The 17,226-nt window shown below is 36.7% G+C and overlaps 1 protein-coding gene across 1 annotated transcript in view; it reads left to right on the forward strand.

The window, feature by feature from the left end:
• PRKN (parkin RBR E3 ubiquitin protein ligase) overlaps positions 1-17,226 on the forward strand; it is a 544,832-nt gene that overhangs the window by 433,892 nt on the left and 93,714 nt on the right. Inside the window, exon 9 of the mRNA XM_026044722.1 lies at positions 8,909-9,058. Within this exon, the coding sequence (XP_025900507.1) occupies positions 8,909-9,058 (150 nt within the window). The remainder of the gene's footprint in view (positions 1-8,908; positions 9,059-17,226) is intronic.

A 17,226-nucleotide genomic window follows, 5' to 3' on the forward strand; every position in this document is an offset into this window, starting at 1 on the left:
GTACCTAACTTCCCACATATAACTGGCTTCCCAAGTAATTGATTTCAAATGCAACACAAACCCTTCTAAGAACAGATTGCTACTCCACTTGATACTTGTCTCTCTGAGAAGGTGCCAGAGAGTCTGACCTAGAAAAGCCTCTAAAGGCAAGCCTCTTCCAGAGCTGGTGAATGTGAAAAGGCTTCTTCATGTCTTGGATCATTATTCTTTTTCTGCTTTCTGGTTTATTGCCACATTTTAAGATGGAGCAGATGCAGAAAAACAAGTTCAGCAGCTTTGATTGGTTTCCTTAAATCCTTCTCTTCATAAAACTCTGCAAAACTCTGTACAAGGCGAAGAGGATCTCCTAGACATCTCCTGCCCCAAGAAGGGTAAACCCTGCAGTTTGCTAGGTCCTTAGCTCTGAGAAGTGTTTTATTGTTGATTTTTTTTCTGTTTTTTCAGTTGTTCATAATCCTTTAATTTCCCCTAGCATAGTAGAGGCAGTCCTACTCCCTACCTAATTGCTTCATTTCACAGGTATCTGAGATGTATTCAGGAATGGGGTGAAAGATTTACTAGCCAGGAGATAGCTGAGCAATAACACAGCACAAGAAGTCCCAGACTTCTGCAGTAATCTGGTGCTCTGTTAAGCTGGCTATCTCTGCAAATAAAAGCAAGTGGATCCACATTTGGTGACAGTACAAGCTACATACAAAAACATAATAAAGATGCAGTAAATACGGTCAAATACACTGGTAATTCAACAAGGCACTACTGGCGAAAACAGAAAGAACGTTTTAATTCAGACCTGAATACTACAATATCCAACCATAGCAATTTGACTAGCAATGCACTGTTATTGAGTCTCCCTAATGACTCTCTGAGAAACTTCCCTTTTCCTTCTCCCCAAAGTGATTAAAAAAATCTCGTTTAATTGTTTAAATGGAATATTGTGATTCATGAATAAAATAGTAGCTACATCTGAAGACGGGAAGGGAAAACAAATAATGCAGGAGCAATATGCAGCTATACCTGAGTGCCCCCAACAGGTCAGAGCACAGATGAAACGGATGGCACACTAGTAGCGGGGAAAGAAGCCACTAAGTAACGTATAGCTGTGATTCCCTGCTATATCATCTGGTCTGACAACTTTGCRGAATCTATCGGCCAGTTTTTTTGTATTTTGACAGGGGAATGATCAATTTTAACAGATTTCTCCTATCAGCTGCTACTGCAACTCATATCACCACTCACTTTTTCTTTAGAAATGTTGTGGGTGTTTATATTCCTGGAATCAGGGCAAGCCTGGCTGTCAGTGCATTTTTTGCATATTTTGGTGTGATTTGGGGGAAACTAAGGTAACAGAATATGCTGTTTTGAAAATCGGCAGATGCACATCCCTGTTCTGTTCAAAAATGATGTGGGCTTGTGCAAACTTTTACTGTGAACTATGACTTTAGGAGCTAAGGGAATCTAGTATAGAGAAAATGCAGTGAGGACAGAAATTATTAGTTTTGTTTTGCTTTTTAAAAACATGTATGCAGCAGGGGGAAGGTTCTCAGACTTTTGCTTACAACAAATATACTAGTGACTGTATTTGTTTTTAAGAATTAATTTTAAAGTATATGTTGCAGAATTAATATAAAGTCAGTTTTAAGGTGAGTGATACATGCTATTTACTCACTTTAGAAAAAGAAATTTAATTTTATATAATCAGTAGTTTCATGCAGGAAGATGCTAAACATGAGCAACAAAGTGCTTCTGAAGTATCTGTGGGTCAAGAATTTTGGGTAACTGCATTTGGAAAAATAATTCATATGCAGTACAAAAAAAAAAGTCCTGCATGAATTTTTACTAAATAATTTCAGTTCATAATTACTAAACAAAAGACTTATTTATTTGCATCTTCATGAGTAACTTCCTGTGCTTGTGTTTTCCGACTTTTTTGCCTCCACTGACTTCACCCTTCCACACAGCCTACCTGAAGGCCAGTGATGCCTACGTGCTTATCTCAGTTTCCTCTCCTGTTCTTTCTGTTCTCAGATTTTGGTTCACTTCAGGTAGTTTGCTGTTTGGATTTGTCATCATGCCCCAAAAATGTCTCCCTAAGGTTGAACTACTCTATTTAACTGCTCATCCCCTTTATATATGTATGTATGTATGTATGTATGTATGTATATGTATATATATAGATATATATGTATGTATATATATTTTTTTTCCTAACTCTGGGCCTACACAGCAAACTTTACAAACTTTACAGCCGTTTCAACATCTGTGACTTGTCTTTCTTCTCTTCTGCCTTAAATGTCTCCTAACCATCTTCTTTCCTAATTTGACGTATAATCGGAATCCTCAACTATTATGACATATAATGGCTCCTCAGCTATGTTGTACCTCAGCTGTGTTCTTGACATAGAGAGGACATCCATACCATTCCTTCTTTTTTTTTTCCATATTGTCTGTGATTTAAATAAGTAAGGATATTTTATTCTTGATTTAGCAGCTGAAATGAACATGGGGGAGAAAGAAGGGAGAAAGTGTTTGTGTTGAAAATTAAGTTAAAGGGTATTATTTTCCTGTCAAAAAATATATATTTATATAGGATCCAAGTTTTCATTGTTTATTTGCCTATAAAAAATAGTAATGAAAAACTTCAGCAATTCCAAAAACACAAATAAAGAAACACCCCTTTTATTTGATTCAGAGAATGGATTTTAACCCCAGTGTTCAGCATTGCAGCTGGATATACGAATCTAAACGTGAGATATGTTCTGTCTGTCAGGTGAATTTTCATCCATTTTCATGGGATATGTATATACTTGTTGAACCAGAAAAGAAGAGTGACTATCTGTTCTGGTGACCTGGGAAGTGGAATTCCTGCCAGACAGTCTCTAGTTTYAGTGGATCCTGCACAAAATGTAACAGTATCAACTGGAAAGATTAAGCTTTCTTTGCATCTGTTAGAGCTTTGGTGATTCTGTCATTTCTAAGGAAGAAAGGAATATGGATTGGAGCTCCACAAGAGGCAGAAGGAATTGAATGTTAATCTCCAGCATTTGGTCTGTTCAGACTCATCTCATGAGTATATGCAGAAGACCACAAGCTTCCACCAGTTTGAAAACAGTGTAACATACACACATGATCTTCACTGCCAAGGCCTTAGATCATGTTATCTCTTCATTATTCAGTTTGGTTTCCTGAAAACATCCTTAAGTGTCCTCCCTTCTCACTGTTCTTTTCATTATTTTTTTTTTTACTCCTCATTTCTTTCATGCCACTCTGCAAACTGCAGCCTGTCCTTTCTCTTTCTGCTCTTCTTCCATTTCAGCCATGGATTGTGCTGCACTGCTACAGCCATGGGTTTCCCACCTAAAGTATTTCTCTTCAATGACAAAGTCAAAAAGTTACAGCAGTTCTTTTGTTGTCCTTTGTGATGTGGGCTGTGCTCCTGAGGGAGCAAAAAGTTGCTGATGCTTCTCATCTAATCATGGGCCAGCAGAGGAGTCCGCCAATGTAGGAAAAATAAAGTAGGGGTAAGAAGTCCAGTTTCCATCTCCTGTTCTTTGTAGGCTTGTAATATAAGTTCATCTCATTATAATTTCAGTCTCCTTTCTGATGCCACTTTTGTAAGTTTTACTAGTCCAATGGGTGCTGAGTTTTGTGCTTTTAGATGCCTAATTGCATTATGGAGCTATTTTTTTTCATATGTGTATATTATATGTATAAATAAAGTGCTTAGTCTACATTATGGACTAATAGCCTCCATAATCTAATTTTAAGACACACAGATGGTTATTTGATTTATAGGAGCAGTAAAAACAATCTGACTCCAGAAAGTAGATTTTCTTTCCTCTGAGACAATTACATGCAGTTAAAAGAAACAAGTAATCAAATTAGTTTAGAGATTAAAAATTTTGGTTTTACATCTACTAGTAAACTTCTGTCCACAGTTTCCTGGGAGGCTACTACTGAGCAGTTGATTTTAAGTATGAGAAAAAAAAGGCAGAAGAGAATACGTGCCTGATGTGTGAAAGTAAAAATAAAATAGCATAAGGCATATTGAAGCATGACTTGCAAATTAAATAACGTGGCAAGTAAGCACTGTTTTCATAAGGTGCATTTTGCAGAGGTTTTATGCACCCATTTTGGGTTTGTCTTAATATCTGAATCTCAATGCAGCTGCAAATAACTGTGATCCTTAGTTAAACCTGCTTTATTCTTGTTTCAGCCCAATGATTTCAATTATATTACCTGATTTAGAGTATCAAAAGATTGAATCTCTTGGTACCATTCTAAGACTCAAAGGGATACCACCCCAATCTAGAAAATGAGGAGCAGGGAATAAATGATTAAATTTATCCAGCCTCCATGTCTGTGTCATACTATAATTTATTATAATTTATAAAAATCATTTATAAAAGCCCTGACAAGTCTTTATAAACAAAGCCTGCATGAAAGAACTTCATAATGTGGTAGAAATACCATTAAGCAGAGCTGAGATTTTTTCACTTAAAATTTTATTCCATTAGAGGTATAGATTTGGGTTGAGTGGCACAATTCACAAACTGAGGGCAAGGTTTACTGCAGAATGTAATTTTCACACACACACACACACACACACACACACACACACACACACACACACACTCACACAATGTTTTATGACTGCCTTGTACACGTACCTTTAGCTGTCTTAGTGCTGGTGATTTGATGTAAATCATGATTTTTAAAGATCTTTTTTTTTTTTTCAAATCAGCATTGAAATATATGGTTCATTGGTGAATCTGGCAATTATTTATCTACCTGTATTTCTCAGGCCTTTATTACAGTAGTATATAAATGCCTGACACACTTTGCTCAAAAGCTGATTTCCTGCAGCAGTAGACGGCTGGTGATTTCTGTGTAATTTTATGCCSCTCATTACCATAGTATTTGATGTCCTCATGACTATTAATGGATTTTTCYTCTCAACACTACAGTGAAATCAGCAAGTATCATTCTTCCTCTTAACAAATGGGGAACTGATGAGGAGCACAGATTAAGTGACTTACATGAAAACCACAGGAAGGCCGTGCTGCTGCCAGGAATTGAAATTAGGGATCATGAATGCTCATACAGCCAAGTTCCCCATATAATAAATTTTGTAAATTTTGTATCTCCCTAAAAATAATTGGAGATATTTTTCCTACTTATAACATGTTCAGATCCCTTTTACACGTGATGAGTTCTCTCTCTTGAATAGGGGACACTGATAATAAGATAATAACTGAGTAATAGATATTGTAAAATATTTTAAATATACACAAGAATTGGATTCATCTCAACGACAGATATCTAAATGTTAGATATATAGCAAATGTTACAAATGTCTGACAAATGTTAGTTGTCTCCACTTCAACTGTAGCACTTCCACAGGGTGATTCATCCCACCTGTCTTAGACATCATATTTAAGGCAGGATAAATACCCTTTTAAGGATAGAATCCCTTTCTCTTCTCACACAATGTAATTGGAGCCTATATAAATTGTTCAAGATGCTCCATTTCTGAAGAACTACAGCTGAATGAGGTTTAACCAATCTAGATACCTAATCCTTGCTTTCAAAAATAGTTTAGGCCAATTCTGATCCTAGTGACTTAGAATCAGAATTATTGGCAGCACAGAAATTGAGAGTCACCTGACTTGAGGTGTCACCACTTAGCTAATTGTTTGATCTCCCCTTCTAACTAATTGAACAAGACACTTTGGAGCTAAATTCTTCCCATGTTAGTGTACAAATCTAGAACAGAAATGACGATTTACATCCTATTTCTTTCTTTTAATTATGAGGCATGGTCTAAGCAACCAATGCAACCATTGGCATCGTCACTGTGGAAATCTAGGCTAAGTGAAATGAATTCCACCTTAAATGTCCAGTTAAGAGTGAGAGRTAAAATAAACCAATGATGGAATATCCTTTAAGATCTGATACAAGCATATGATTGAAAATACCTCCAGGACTCCAAAGCCATTCCAGTGCTTYTGAAAACTGACTTGTTTAAATATGTTCATTGCATCAGGACTGTGTGATACGTATGGTTGTGGTGTACCAGGAGAAAATGCCTCCAGTAGATATAGTATCTGGCAATATGGAAATAGGTAATCAATAATTCATGACTAAGTGTTTTGRTCCCTTACAAGTCTTCTATAAACGCACCCTTAATGTGAAGCAAGACTATTTGTTTCAGACTACAGAATGCAGCATATAAATCAACCTATTTTATGYAAGACTGTGTAATGGCAGCAAACATGTACACCCTGATACTACACATTTTATTTGGTTTCTGAGTTTTCACTAAGCTACTGGATAGGTACAGCAAAAAGAAATTGTAGAATGACATTTTGGAAGCATATCTGGACTTTGAAGGTAGGAATCAGGCTGCTAATTAGACAGCAACATGTGCAAGTATATTCAGTAGAATCTTTCTTGTCTTCATATTGACCTATTTGTTTGGATTTTGTAGTGTGAAAATAATTATACAATGATTTGGTATGATTTTTGTGCAGAACCTGTGTAAAAAATCAAATTATTTGGATAAAATATGACTTCTTTCTCCCTTTCATCAGTAGGATGAGATTTCTTTCATATAACTTTAGGAAGTTAGATGTATTCCAACTTTTCCTACCTTCCATATTGTGTACTAAAAAAAGAAGGAGAGGAGAGAGGGGGAATCACTTTGTGACATTTTATGCTAAGTTGGGTACTGGGAGATATATCCTTTTTTTTCAGCTGGGAATTTATAATGGAAGTGCTAACAGAATCTCAACTAGTGTCATTGCCATTTGTCCCTACACTAAGAAGCTCCTAGCAATCAAACATTCAGCACAATGGAGTGTTACCTTTTAACAGGGTAAGACAACCTCCATMCTCACCTTCAGGTCCAGTCCATGCCCTGAAGAAAAATTAGGTCAGCAGAGAGCTTTGCAGCTGGGATTACCAGTGTTTCTSTTCAAGGCGAGCAGAATGAGTCAGAGCACCTTGCATATATTTAGCGCAAGGATCACAAACTTTCCTAAAAATTGATAGAGTCCAATACTAAATATTTATTCCATTACTCTAGGTTTTGAGCATAACAATAACTTAAAGAAACAACAGTTGACTTGTTGAGACTCACATTCGAGGAGAACTTGCAGACACATCTTTTAATTTTCCTCAAATATTCCTTTCTTCAAAATCCAAGGAGTAATATTTTCACTCACAATTTCTGGCTGTCTTTCATGCAGGGAGTGTTATTTTGAAGGCTTTCTCTCCCTTCAGGTTTTACTTTTCTTTCAAAAATGGGTTTGTCTGAATTTTTTTTCTTAGAAATATGTTTGATACTTTAAGTTTAGGTTTTTTTTTTCTTTATGAAATGCAACACTTTTAGGTCTCTATATTATACTGTATCTCTCTCTGCATACTACACTATTTTGAAAATTCACATATTATTTGAAAAAGAAAAGAACACTATAATAAGGCATGCTATGGCAACATTTCCAAAATGATCTTCTTCAATATACCTGCAAAATATGGAGTGTCTTTGTAATTCAAATTTTCTATGTGTGCGTTTTGTGTGTGAAGTTTTGGTTCCGTTKCTTCAGTTTTCCTCATTAAATTCCTTCAAAGGTGGCTAGGAGTTGGAAAGAATATTTTTAGTTGTTTTCAAAAATATATATATAGGCTTATGAGATAAAAACTTAGGAAGTAGTAAACACCGTTGTGACTGCTGAACCATAAAGCTTTTATTGTTTTCTCACACCACAACATCGTTCGTCTCCCTCAAAGAAAATTCATACAATTCCCTTCTTCTCTGGCCTTTTGGATTTTCCCTTTCTGTTCTATGGGGCTGTTTGGACCATATGCTTTTATTTATTTCACTCTACAGCAGATCAATTTATAAGGGAATGTAAAGCCCGCTTTACAGTGGCCGTATAGCCACTAGTGTGGAACTCCCCTAATACTGCACCTAGAGCGCATGATGCAGTGTACGATTTACATGTACACAGCATGATTTGCACATGCTCAGCTAATCTCAGCTTGAAAGCAGGGTAAATTAGACCAGGGAAGGTTATTGGAGTTGCATCAATCATTTTAGAGTAGAGTTTGTGTACTGAGGATTCACTGGGAGTTAAAAACGCATTTTTTTTCTTGAGATCTATATTTTCCTTTTCACTTTAGCACAATTTTCCTTTGCGAATTTGAACGTGTTATTAAATATTCTCATATCTCAGTGTCTCCACCAGAAAGTAGGGGCATTTCCATAGCCTTTTAGGCTTGGAGATGGCACCGCCTAATAATTCAAAATAATTTATAATAATATTTATTTCTTTTCTTGAGAGACACAGCAAAATAAAACATTTAAAATAAATGTATCTGAAAGAAATATCCCACTGGTCAGTTTTCATGAAATTTGAGAAGAAAGTTTACTGAGCAATTTTGATGACACTTGAGCTATACAAAGTTATACTGTATTTCCAGATATTGTAGTTCCTTTGGAAGATTGTGGGAGTTCTTCTCTATTCATACACAGCATCCATCGCTTTCTGGTTTTGGACATTATTTTATACATTTGCAGTAATTACTTAATAACTATACTATTACTTAATAACTATATAAGGATGCTTGAGGTTATTTATAGGAGGGGTCTGCTGTTTCCTTCCTTTCAATATCACTCATGATTTTCTGGTGTTGAGAATGGTAGCTGTGTTTGGGAGGSTGCCTGCAACTTGGAGCACAGTATTGGACCCATTCCCCTTCTGCTGCAATGCCAAGAAGTCCTAAATACCTGACAAGAAACCTGAAGTTAAAAGAGCTGCCTCTGTTGTGTGGGATAGGTTCAGGCTCCAAGTTTATGAAGCTTTTTTGTGTGCTCCTGGCRTTGTAACATGCCTCTGTTGTGTTGCAGTACAACCGCTACCAGCGCTATGGGGCCGAGGAGTGCCTGCTGCAGATGGGGGGAGTGCTGTGCCCCACTCCCGGCTGCGGAGCCGGCTTGCTTCCTGAACCTGGAGTGAGGAAAATTGTCTGTGAACCCAACAATGGATTTGGCTGTGGGGTAAGAACAAACATTTTCCAACTAGCTCTGCGGGAAACTTGCTGTATGACTTAAGAAGTGGCGGGAAAAAAAAATTCACATTTTCCTTTCTCATTTTCCTTTCTCGTTTTGTGAGTCCACGTTGCCATTCATACCAGAGTGAGATGTTGTAGTTTCCTGTAAAAAAACAAAAAGATACAATGCCATAGCTTAGAAATGACGGTTTCATCATGTAGATTATGTCCATCCCAGAATTCCTTGCCTTAATTGCTTTAAGAAGTTGCTGACCTAAGTGGAGCTCCAAGTTGAACTGTGCAGATGACATGCCAAAAGCACTTGGCCTTTTTTTCTCCCAGCACTCAGCAAAACCGAACAACATCTGGAGAAACCCATTCATTACTATATTAACACCWCTTATCTTTATAGATAAGGAGAAAAAAGGGACGAGAGAGAGAATACGACAATTCAATGATATTGCGGTGATGTTGCTTATGTATTTTAAGATATGTGATGAAGAGATAGAAATGTTTTTATTTTCTCATAAGAACTGCTTTGCAGCAGAGGGCATGCACAATTAATGGTGTGTTTTTGGAAAACAAAAACAGGTGACACTTGGAAACATTTTTGGTAAGAGGTCAAATCGTGTGGATCAGTGATTATTTTGGCAGTAGAACTAACAGGTACTTTAAAAGAAAGAAGATACAAGGACAATAGTAATGCATGGAAATAAAGCTATATAAAAAAGATTCTACTATTTGTTTGATCAGAGTAACTAACTGACTTTTGTATTAAGAAACTCCTTCTGTTTGATATTATTCCAAATTCCATGCAGGCTATGAGCAAAGTGAAAATATTTATATTCATAAAATATTATCATGTTCTTCTTGCTGTCTTTCTTGGTGGAAAATGCACTTTTTACTACAGTTTTGGTGCTACTCAAACTGTATCATGGAAGAATAATGCTCTACTGAACTAGGAAGTTGCAGTAACTTGTCTTCTATGAGTAGGTTAGCATCTGTCAACCTTGGTAAAAATTCCTATCTGTCCATGCAGTGGTGCATGTAAAATACACTATTCCCTAGACTCATTGAGCAGACAGAGGGCTATAAAATAAAAGAAGAAGGTGGGAAGGTAATGATAAACAAGCCTGAGTAAACGAAAAGAAATGCCTCCAAATTAACTTTTGGGAATTGGTTAAAAAAGATAAAATCACAAATAATTTTTAGCCTGTTCTTTGCCTTGAAATGATGAAAATCCAACTGCATTTTGCAACTTCATTCATCATCATTTTGACTCTGGAATTACACTGTAAATAAAGTGTACATAGCATAAAGGGTTGATGTATTGCCTAGTTTAGCAAACTGTTCTGTTTCCTTCTGTGGAGTCTGTGCTGTGCTTTCCAGTGACCAGATCTTTAGTTTTAAGTTTGAATTTACCTTTTGGGTTGGGTTATGTGATATCTTGAACAACAGAGTGTACAATTAACTTGGGCTGAAATGAGGATCATTAGACTGCTCCGCAAGCCAAATTTGGGTAACATTCAGGCCTTTCCTCAGAATTTATAGTTAGGCATAATGAAGCAGGGTGGAAATAAGTGCCTTCAGCTCTTCCCCCTCCCCCCCCGAAAAAATGATAACCTTAAGGAATGTTTGTGGCAGCAGGTTTACTGTAAGGGTGCTAGCACTGCATGCTGTATATCCAGACCAAACAAGATGTGTGTGTCTATGCACTTCACTGTCGAGATTTGAGGACATTAACAATTTTTTTTTTCTGCCTTGGAAAAAAGGCAAAAACTGAGTTTGCAGTATCTTCACAGTATCTACTACACAGTGTTGTGATGTGCAGGTGTTGTTTTAATTTTGCATGTGGCGACTTGCACCTTACAAGAGCCGTGGCATCCTGAGGAAGACTCAGGAGATTGCTCCTTTCCTCAGAGGCTCCTTGAGGGAGCTCACTTTGGGTAAGAAAGTCCCAGGCATTGCAGCACCAGAGAGCTGCAGCTGGGCATGCAGTTCAGGAAGAAGAACAGCGGAGGGAAAAGGACCTCTTTGGGATCCACAAGCAATGACCCAGTCAGCTGCCAGTCAGAAAGCCAAGGATTTGCCTTGCAAATTCAGATGCCTTGCAATATTTAACCGTATGGCTTCTGTTAGAGGCAAGTTCCATTTTGAAGGTGCTAAGCAAATATATAAAGAGAGCAAGGTGAATCAGCATATGTTTGAATCTGGAGATTTTCCATCAGTGCCTGTGACATAAGCTATGATTTAGATAGGCAGTGTCTCTTTTGGAGTATTAGAACTTCTAACTTGGGGTAAAATTCAGAGGTGATGAGAGAGCTAATAGCTGAAATTACATCAAACCCTGATGATCTGCTTCCACCCAAAAGACCTCTTAGTCAAATGCCTGTCTGCTGCACAAAGCAAATTGGTTATTTTTTTCTGAATTTTAGTATAAGAGCATCTAACAACTATGTGGGGCTTTCTATTAACTGATGAGGTAGAACAAGGGAAGTAGGAAGGATCTGTTTTCAAAAAAAAAAAAAATTAAATGGGAAGGCTTTTTCAGATTCATTTTTAGAAAAGGAGGAGAAAAAAAAAAAAAAAAAAAAAAAGGAAATACAGAGTAAAGATTAAGCTGGCCGTCCAACAATGACAAAACTGAGACAAAATAAAGATTCCATGATTCAGGCCCATTTGTATCATGTGGCCCATTCAAGAAGAAACTTCCTTGGAATGGGATGAGATGGGCTTGAGCACAAAGAGCCTCCATCAGTCTTTGCACACTAAGTTTCCTTCTTGCTAGGACAGTGTGTATATAGGCCACAAGAATGTATTTGTAGAGGAACACTCTGCTTCAATGATCCCTTGCTAGTAGATCTGACTCTTAGAGGTATAGTTTATATAGCTATAGCTATGGCCAAGTGCAGTTTTTTATGGAAGTCCAAAGATCACCCTAAACTATGGAAAGGTCTGGACTACAGTTTAAATGGCCACAAGCACAGATTGTCCATAATTAATGTTTTGTGGACCTGCATTCTGATCCCCYCAATTGAAACTGCAACCCACAAGTGAGAAGTCAACCTTAATGCACTACATTTGCAATGAAACAGAAAATACTACAACCCTAAGAAGGGAACAAAAAGGTGGGACTATTTCATCTCTTTTACACTGTATCTATTGTTCTGTAAGGATAATGCCACTGAAGAATGTTCAGATTTCATGAAAGTTGCATTCCCTTCCAGGACAGGTGAAATTTTAAGACTGCAGCCTGCAAGTTTTCTTTGAAAAATCAATAAATATAAATACTATATCTTCCTTTTTAATAGAATTCCTAGACCATTGCATTACATTAGAATAAAATCCCTAAAGCAATTTCAGTCTTCCACTTTTTTTCCCCCATTGATTTATTTTTGCATTCTTCTTTCATAGCTTAGAAAGCATATGCCAAAAGCAATTTCGGTGTATTTATAGAAAAAAAAATAGCGTTAATTATTGATTGCCTTTTTCAGAAAGCTTAATAAAATAGAAAGCACTCTAAAATAGTTGCATGAKAAGTGCAAGATCCATTCCAATAGTCTGCAGAGCTCTTTTCTGTAGTTCATTATCTTCTCTTCATGTGTCTCCTGGCATGCATGCTGCTTCTTCAGCTCTATCTTTATTAAATGTACTATACATACATATGTGGACCCTAAATAATTTGGAAAAATACTTGCCAAACAACAGGTTGTTACTCACTTTTGTTAGTTTTGATTAGCCAAACGGTGATTGTGTCAGTTTTGACGGTTTTTTGTCCTACTAAGCACATGTAGTGAAGTATTTATTTTAGGAACATATATCTTGAATGGAGTGCCATGTTTGTGCAATTGGAAATGCTCTTTCAGAGCTATTTCATGCATATGGAGGTACACAGTAGTTCAGAAGAGTACCTGAGTCAGGAGATCTAAAATATTTTTCCTTCTGGCAGTTAGAAGGATTCTGTGTTATCAAGTTCAGGTCTAACACAATACCTTGTCATCATCAGCAAGTACTTGCTTTGTTCAAATTCAATCTGTCTTGTGTATAGTTTGGGGACAGTATTACATATAATACCTTACCAAAATGTTTGAACCTAAAAGACTTTGGTTTTGAAGTTAGTTGTAGATACAAATGTTTAGTTCAATGATGATGACTTGTTCTGCATCAGTAGTAGCAGGAAAATTTTGAGTGCATGCAAAGAAAGAACAAACACCTTTTAAGATACTTCCAATACAAAGAGGTATATAGTATAATAAGGATGGTGCTAAGATAGTCTTTCAAGATATTTTGAAAAAAAAAATATATATAACACTTAGTATTTTATGTATACAGATATTATATCAGATTGTTAAAAGGTCACAGATGAAGCAGGACTGCATGCATGGCAATCTGAATTCCCAATTCTAAATGGGAATGAAAGTGAAAACAAGAACAAGAATAAGGGTCTTTGAGGTTTTGTAAAACAGGAATAATTTAGACAAGAAAAGGCCTCAAGACCTTTTTGTCATTTGAGAAACACTAAAATGGAAAACAAGGATTTAGCTGCTATCTAGTACTTTTACTAAAATTGAAGGGTTCCTCTTTGTTATTACTTTTAAGATAACTATCCTTGTTCTGTATATCATTAAATTTTTGCTTTTAAGAAAAATCGCCAGAAATGTATTACTGGGGATAAGGCAATATTTGAAGAAATTGCTGAGACTGAGAAGCTAACTCACAGCAGGAGTGTTTCAGAACATCATGAGACAGACGTTTTCTATTATAGCTAAATGTTGAGTTGCTAGCACTGTGCTCAAGCTCTAAACAGTAATCAYGTATTGCTTTCCTCTATCAGCTGGTCACTCTAACCTTTAGAAAGTGGAATTCCATCTTGTTGACACATTATGCTTCAGTAGCTAAGCAAGTTGTTTCATTGCTAAAATATGACAAATTTTCCCAGACTGACCAACATTCTTTTTTGATTTGATTTGTGTGGTTTTTGTTTGTCTGTTTGTTTTCCAGTGATGTTTTCTGTGATTTATAAAGAACTGTAAGAAAACATGGAACTGTTTAACATGTGATAAAATGTGGATGTTTCTACAAAACCTTCGCCGCAGAACAGCACTGTACAATTAACAAAATTATGTCTTGTTATCAAGGGCTTCCTTAGCCCAAATCTTGCTGTGTTGCAATTCATTAATTTTGTGACAAATTTGAAATGCAAATGTCAGGAGTGAGTGGCTAAAGAAATATGGAGAAATTTTCCATCCTAAGTAATGTGGATCACATTAGTCCATAAGACTAGCAAAGACAAAACAATTAGTTGTCGTAAGGAGAGCAAATCAATTATTTGTGCTTAGTTCAGTATGTAGAATACCTGTTTTTTCTTCTACCGCATAAATCAAGAAGAGCTAAGTTGTAGAGAAATGTCAGAAAATAGCATGATTCTCTTCAGCTCTATCTGAACTRTAATTGAGAAAGCAATACCTTTGTCTACTAGATAAATTTCCATATTATGCAATCAAAGTCCATGCCTCTTGAAATATATGGGGTGTAGCTTCTGCTTGATTTYTGCATCCTGCAGGTAAACGGTTATCGTATATTAACAATTTACAATAAATGTACAATATTTTGATTTACTTTTCTGTGGCTATACTAGTACTTCATCATTTAATACCTGTTTTATGGAATCTGAGAAAGAAAGGGAAAGAAGATAGACAGTAGAAAGCATTGGTTACCTGACAGAAGGATGGAAGCAGCTGGCTTCTTAAATCTGTAGCATCAGACTGCAGGCAGCAGGATAATACTATGCCTGATTCAGAGAAATTGTATCAGAGAAAATTAGGATTAAATCAAATTCTTGCCCAGGAAGACAAGTCAAAACTGGACACGCAGAACTAGAACCAGAGGACCTAAAACTGCTCTGTATGAATTTGAACCAGCTCAGACTGGGATTTGTAAACTAATGTTTTGCAAAAGAAAAATAACCCTACTTTTACCAATTGCTCTAAAATGAGAATGAGTTAAAAGTGCAAACGTATTAGAGAAATTTTACATTGAGAGCTGAGATAAAAGCTGGATTTAAAATYATGTTGGTGGTTATATTTAGGATTTATCAAGTTTTTGGGTTTTTTTTTTATGTGTCAACCATTAGATCACAGTCAAATTTAAAAATGCTAGAGACCTTCAGTTTAGATTTACAAAGCCCTGAGCTTTGTCACACACTCARTGTTAGGAAATCTAGAGGCCAAAGCTACCAGGGCCTCAGATTTCTTTTCTTGTAGAAAGGGAAGAATGACAATTTACAATAGATGAAATGTGAAAATGTGAACAATTCAAAATATTGACAGCTCACAATAAATTCTAGAAYGTAGATTTGGAAAAACGTCTCGGAAAGAAATGTGGAAGAAATCCTGCCTCTAGGTACCCACGGAGCATATAGTTCTCTGATGCTTAGGTCAGGATTAAGCTGAATGCAAGACCTGAAGAAYAAATTTGCTTTCTGATCTCATTGTCAGGGAACTTGAAACGCTGAGCTTAACTTGGTGGGTGACCCACATATCTCCAGGAATTCTGGGGGCTTTTCTCACTTAGTCAATTCCTAGTTATTGCAAGAGCCTCAGGCTTTCCTGATGTCCTGGGTCTATTTTGGTCTGTGCCTGTGGCACTCTACAGTTCAGTCTCTTGATTACTGAAGTGCTCTCATCTAATTAAAATAATTGGGCTCTGGGTAGCAATATCGGGTTGATATTTAATGACTTATGATACCCAGGAGATTGTTTTCAATGAACGCATGTTTCTGTCAAGCCTTACATGTGCTGGAAGATTATGACTGGAGAGGCCTTGGCGCAACTTTTCTCTTACTGCCCATGTCCTACTCAACCAAATACCTAGAAATGGTTGTTGTGTGGCCAGTCAGGAAAGACATAAGAGTGTAACAATAGGAGAGAGGGAGAAATAAACTCCAATTATTGGATTTTCTATTGAATTCTGCATGCATGGGAAATAGAGCTCTGCCTTCTGATTTCATTCTCAGTTTATGTATGAGGTAAGCTTATTGCTCCTTTTAAGATATAAAGGAACACTTAGTACATCCTTGGAAAGAATAGCAAACTTAAAACAAAGTGGATTTCCTTCAGGTCATGCATTTAAAAAAAAAAATGCCCTGCTACCTGCTTATAACAGGCTATTCTAGACCACAGGAGGTGCCATAGCTCTCCTGCCTGGGAAGTTTATATACTGGCTGCAGGTCTAAAATAGATGAGGGAATGTGTAAACTATCAGAACTAGGGTTTAATCTGATATGAAGAAGCAGGTTGATAAGTGAGCTACTGGAAGGGGAACAATAGTGCCATCAGCAAGGGCTATGTATCCCTGTGAAGGGCAGCCGCCAAAAGCAGGACTGCAATTATGTGAGAGGTTTMTTTGAGCAATCTTCTAAAAACTTTGTGAATTTGAACGGCAAGAAAAAAAAATGAAGAATTGAAGAAAAGACTGAATGCAGGAAAGTACTTATAAATGAAAAGGAAAATAAATACAAATCAGAGTGAGCTGATTTAGTGCTTTTCATGTAAAAACTTCCTGAGACACTTTGGATTGTATTATGGCATTATTGTAAAATGCAAGAGCTGCTTAATCAATGAGAAAAAAATGGAATAAAAAGAGAAGATTAGAAAATAAGATCTGAGATTACAATGAACCTATTGACTGGCATTTGTAGTTTAGCCAGAGGAAAATATTCAGAGCTCTGAACACACAAGACTAAAGAAAAACTGTCCTCATTATGTGCTGGTGTAAATTTGGCCAGCAGGCCAATGCAAAAATAAACCACAAGGCTTGTAAGGAAAGTGGCTCGCATAGATCCTGAATTAAGCATTGCTTTCTGTAGCTTTTGTGGGTGCTGTAGCCTGGAAGGACTGTCTTCACTTCATTGGATGTCAGAGCGAAAAGGGAGATATAAATTTGAGGTGTGAGTCTATTCTGTGTAGATGTAAATATAGAAAGTAGCAGTTTGTGCCAGTCTGGACTTATGGGTAATGTGACTTCTTTTTTTTTTTTTTGTAATGAAAAATGAGGTTTTTTTTCTCAACCTTGCCTTGTTTTTCTGGAGTGCATTAGTGCCCTGCAGGTCAGCCAGSCCCCTGGCTCAGTAGCATTTGCCCTGTGGAGTGCGACAACAACTCTCTTGCTGATCAA

This window comes from Nothoprocta perdicaria, unplaced genomic scaffold (genome assembly GCF_003342845.1).
Source record: "Nothoprocta perdicaria isolate Ctin4 unplaced genomic scaffold, notPer1 scaffold_38, whole genome shotgun sequence".
Taxonomy (NCBI): domain Eukaryota; kingdom Metazoa; phylum Chordata; class Aves; order Tinamiformes; family Tinamidae; genus Nothoprocta; species Nothoprocta perdicaria.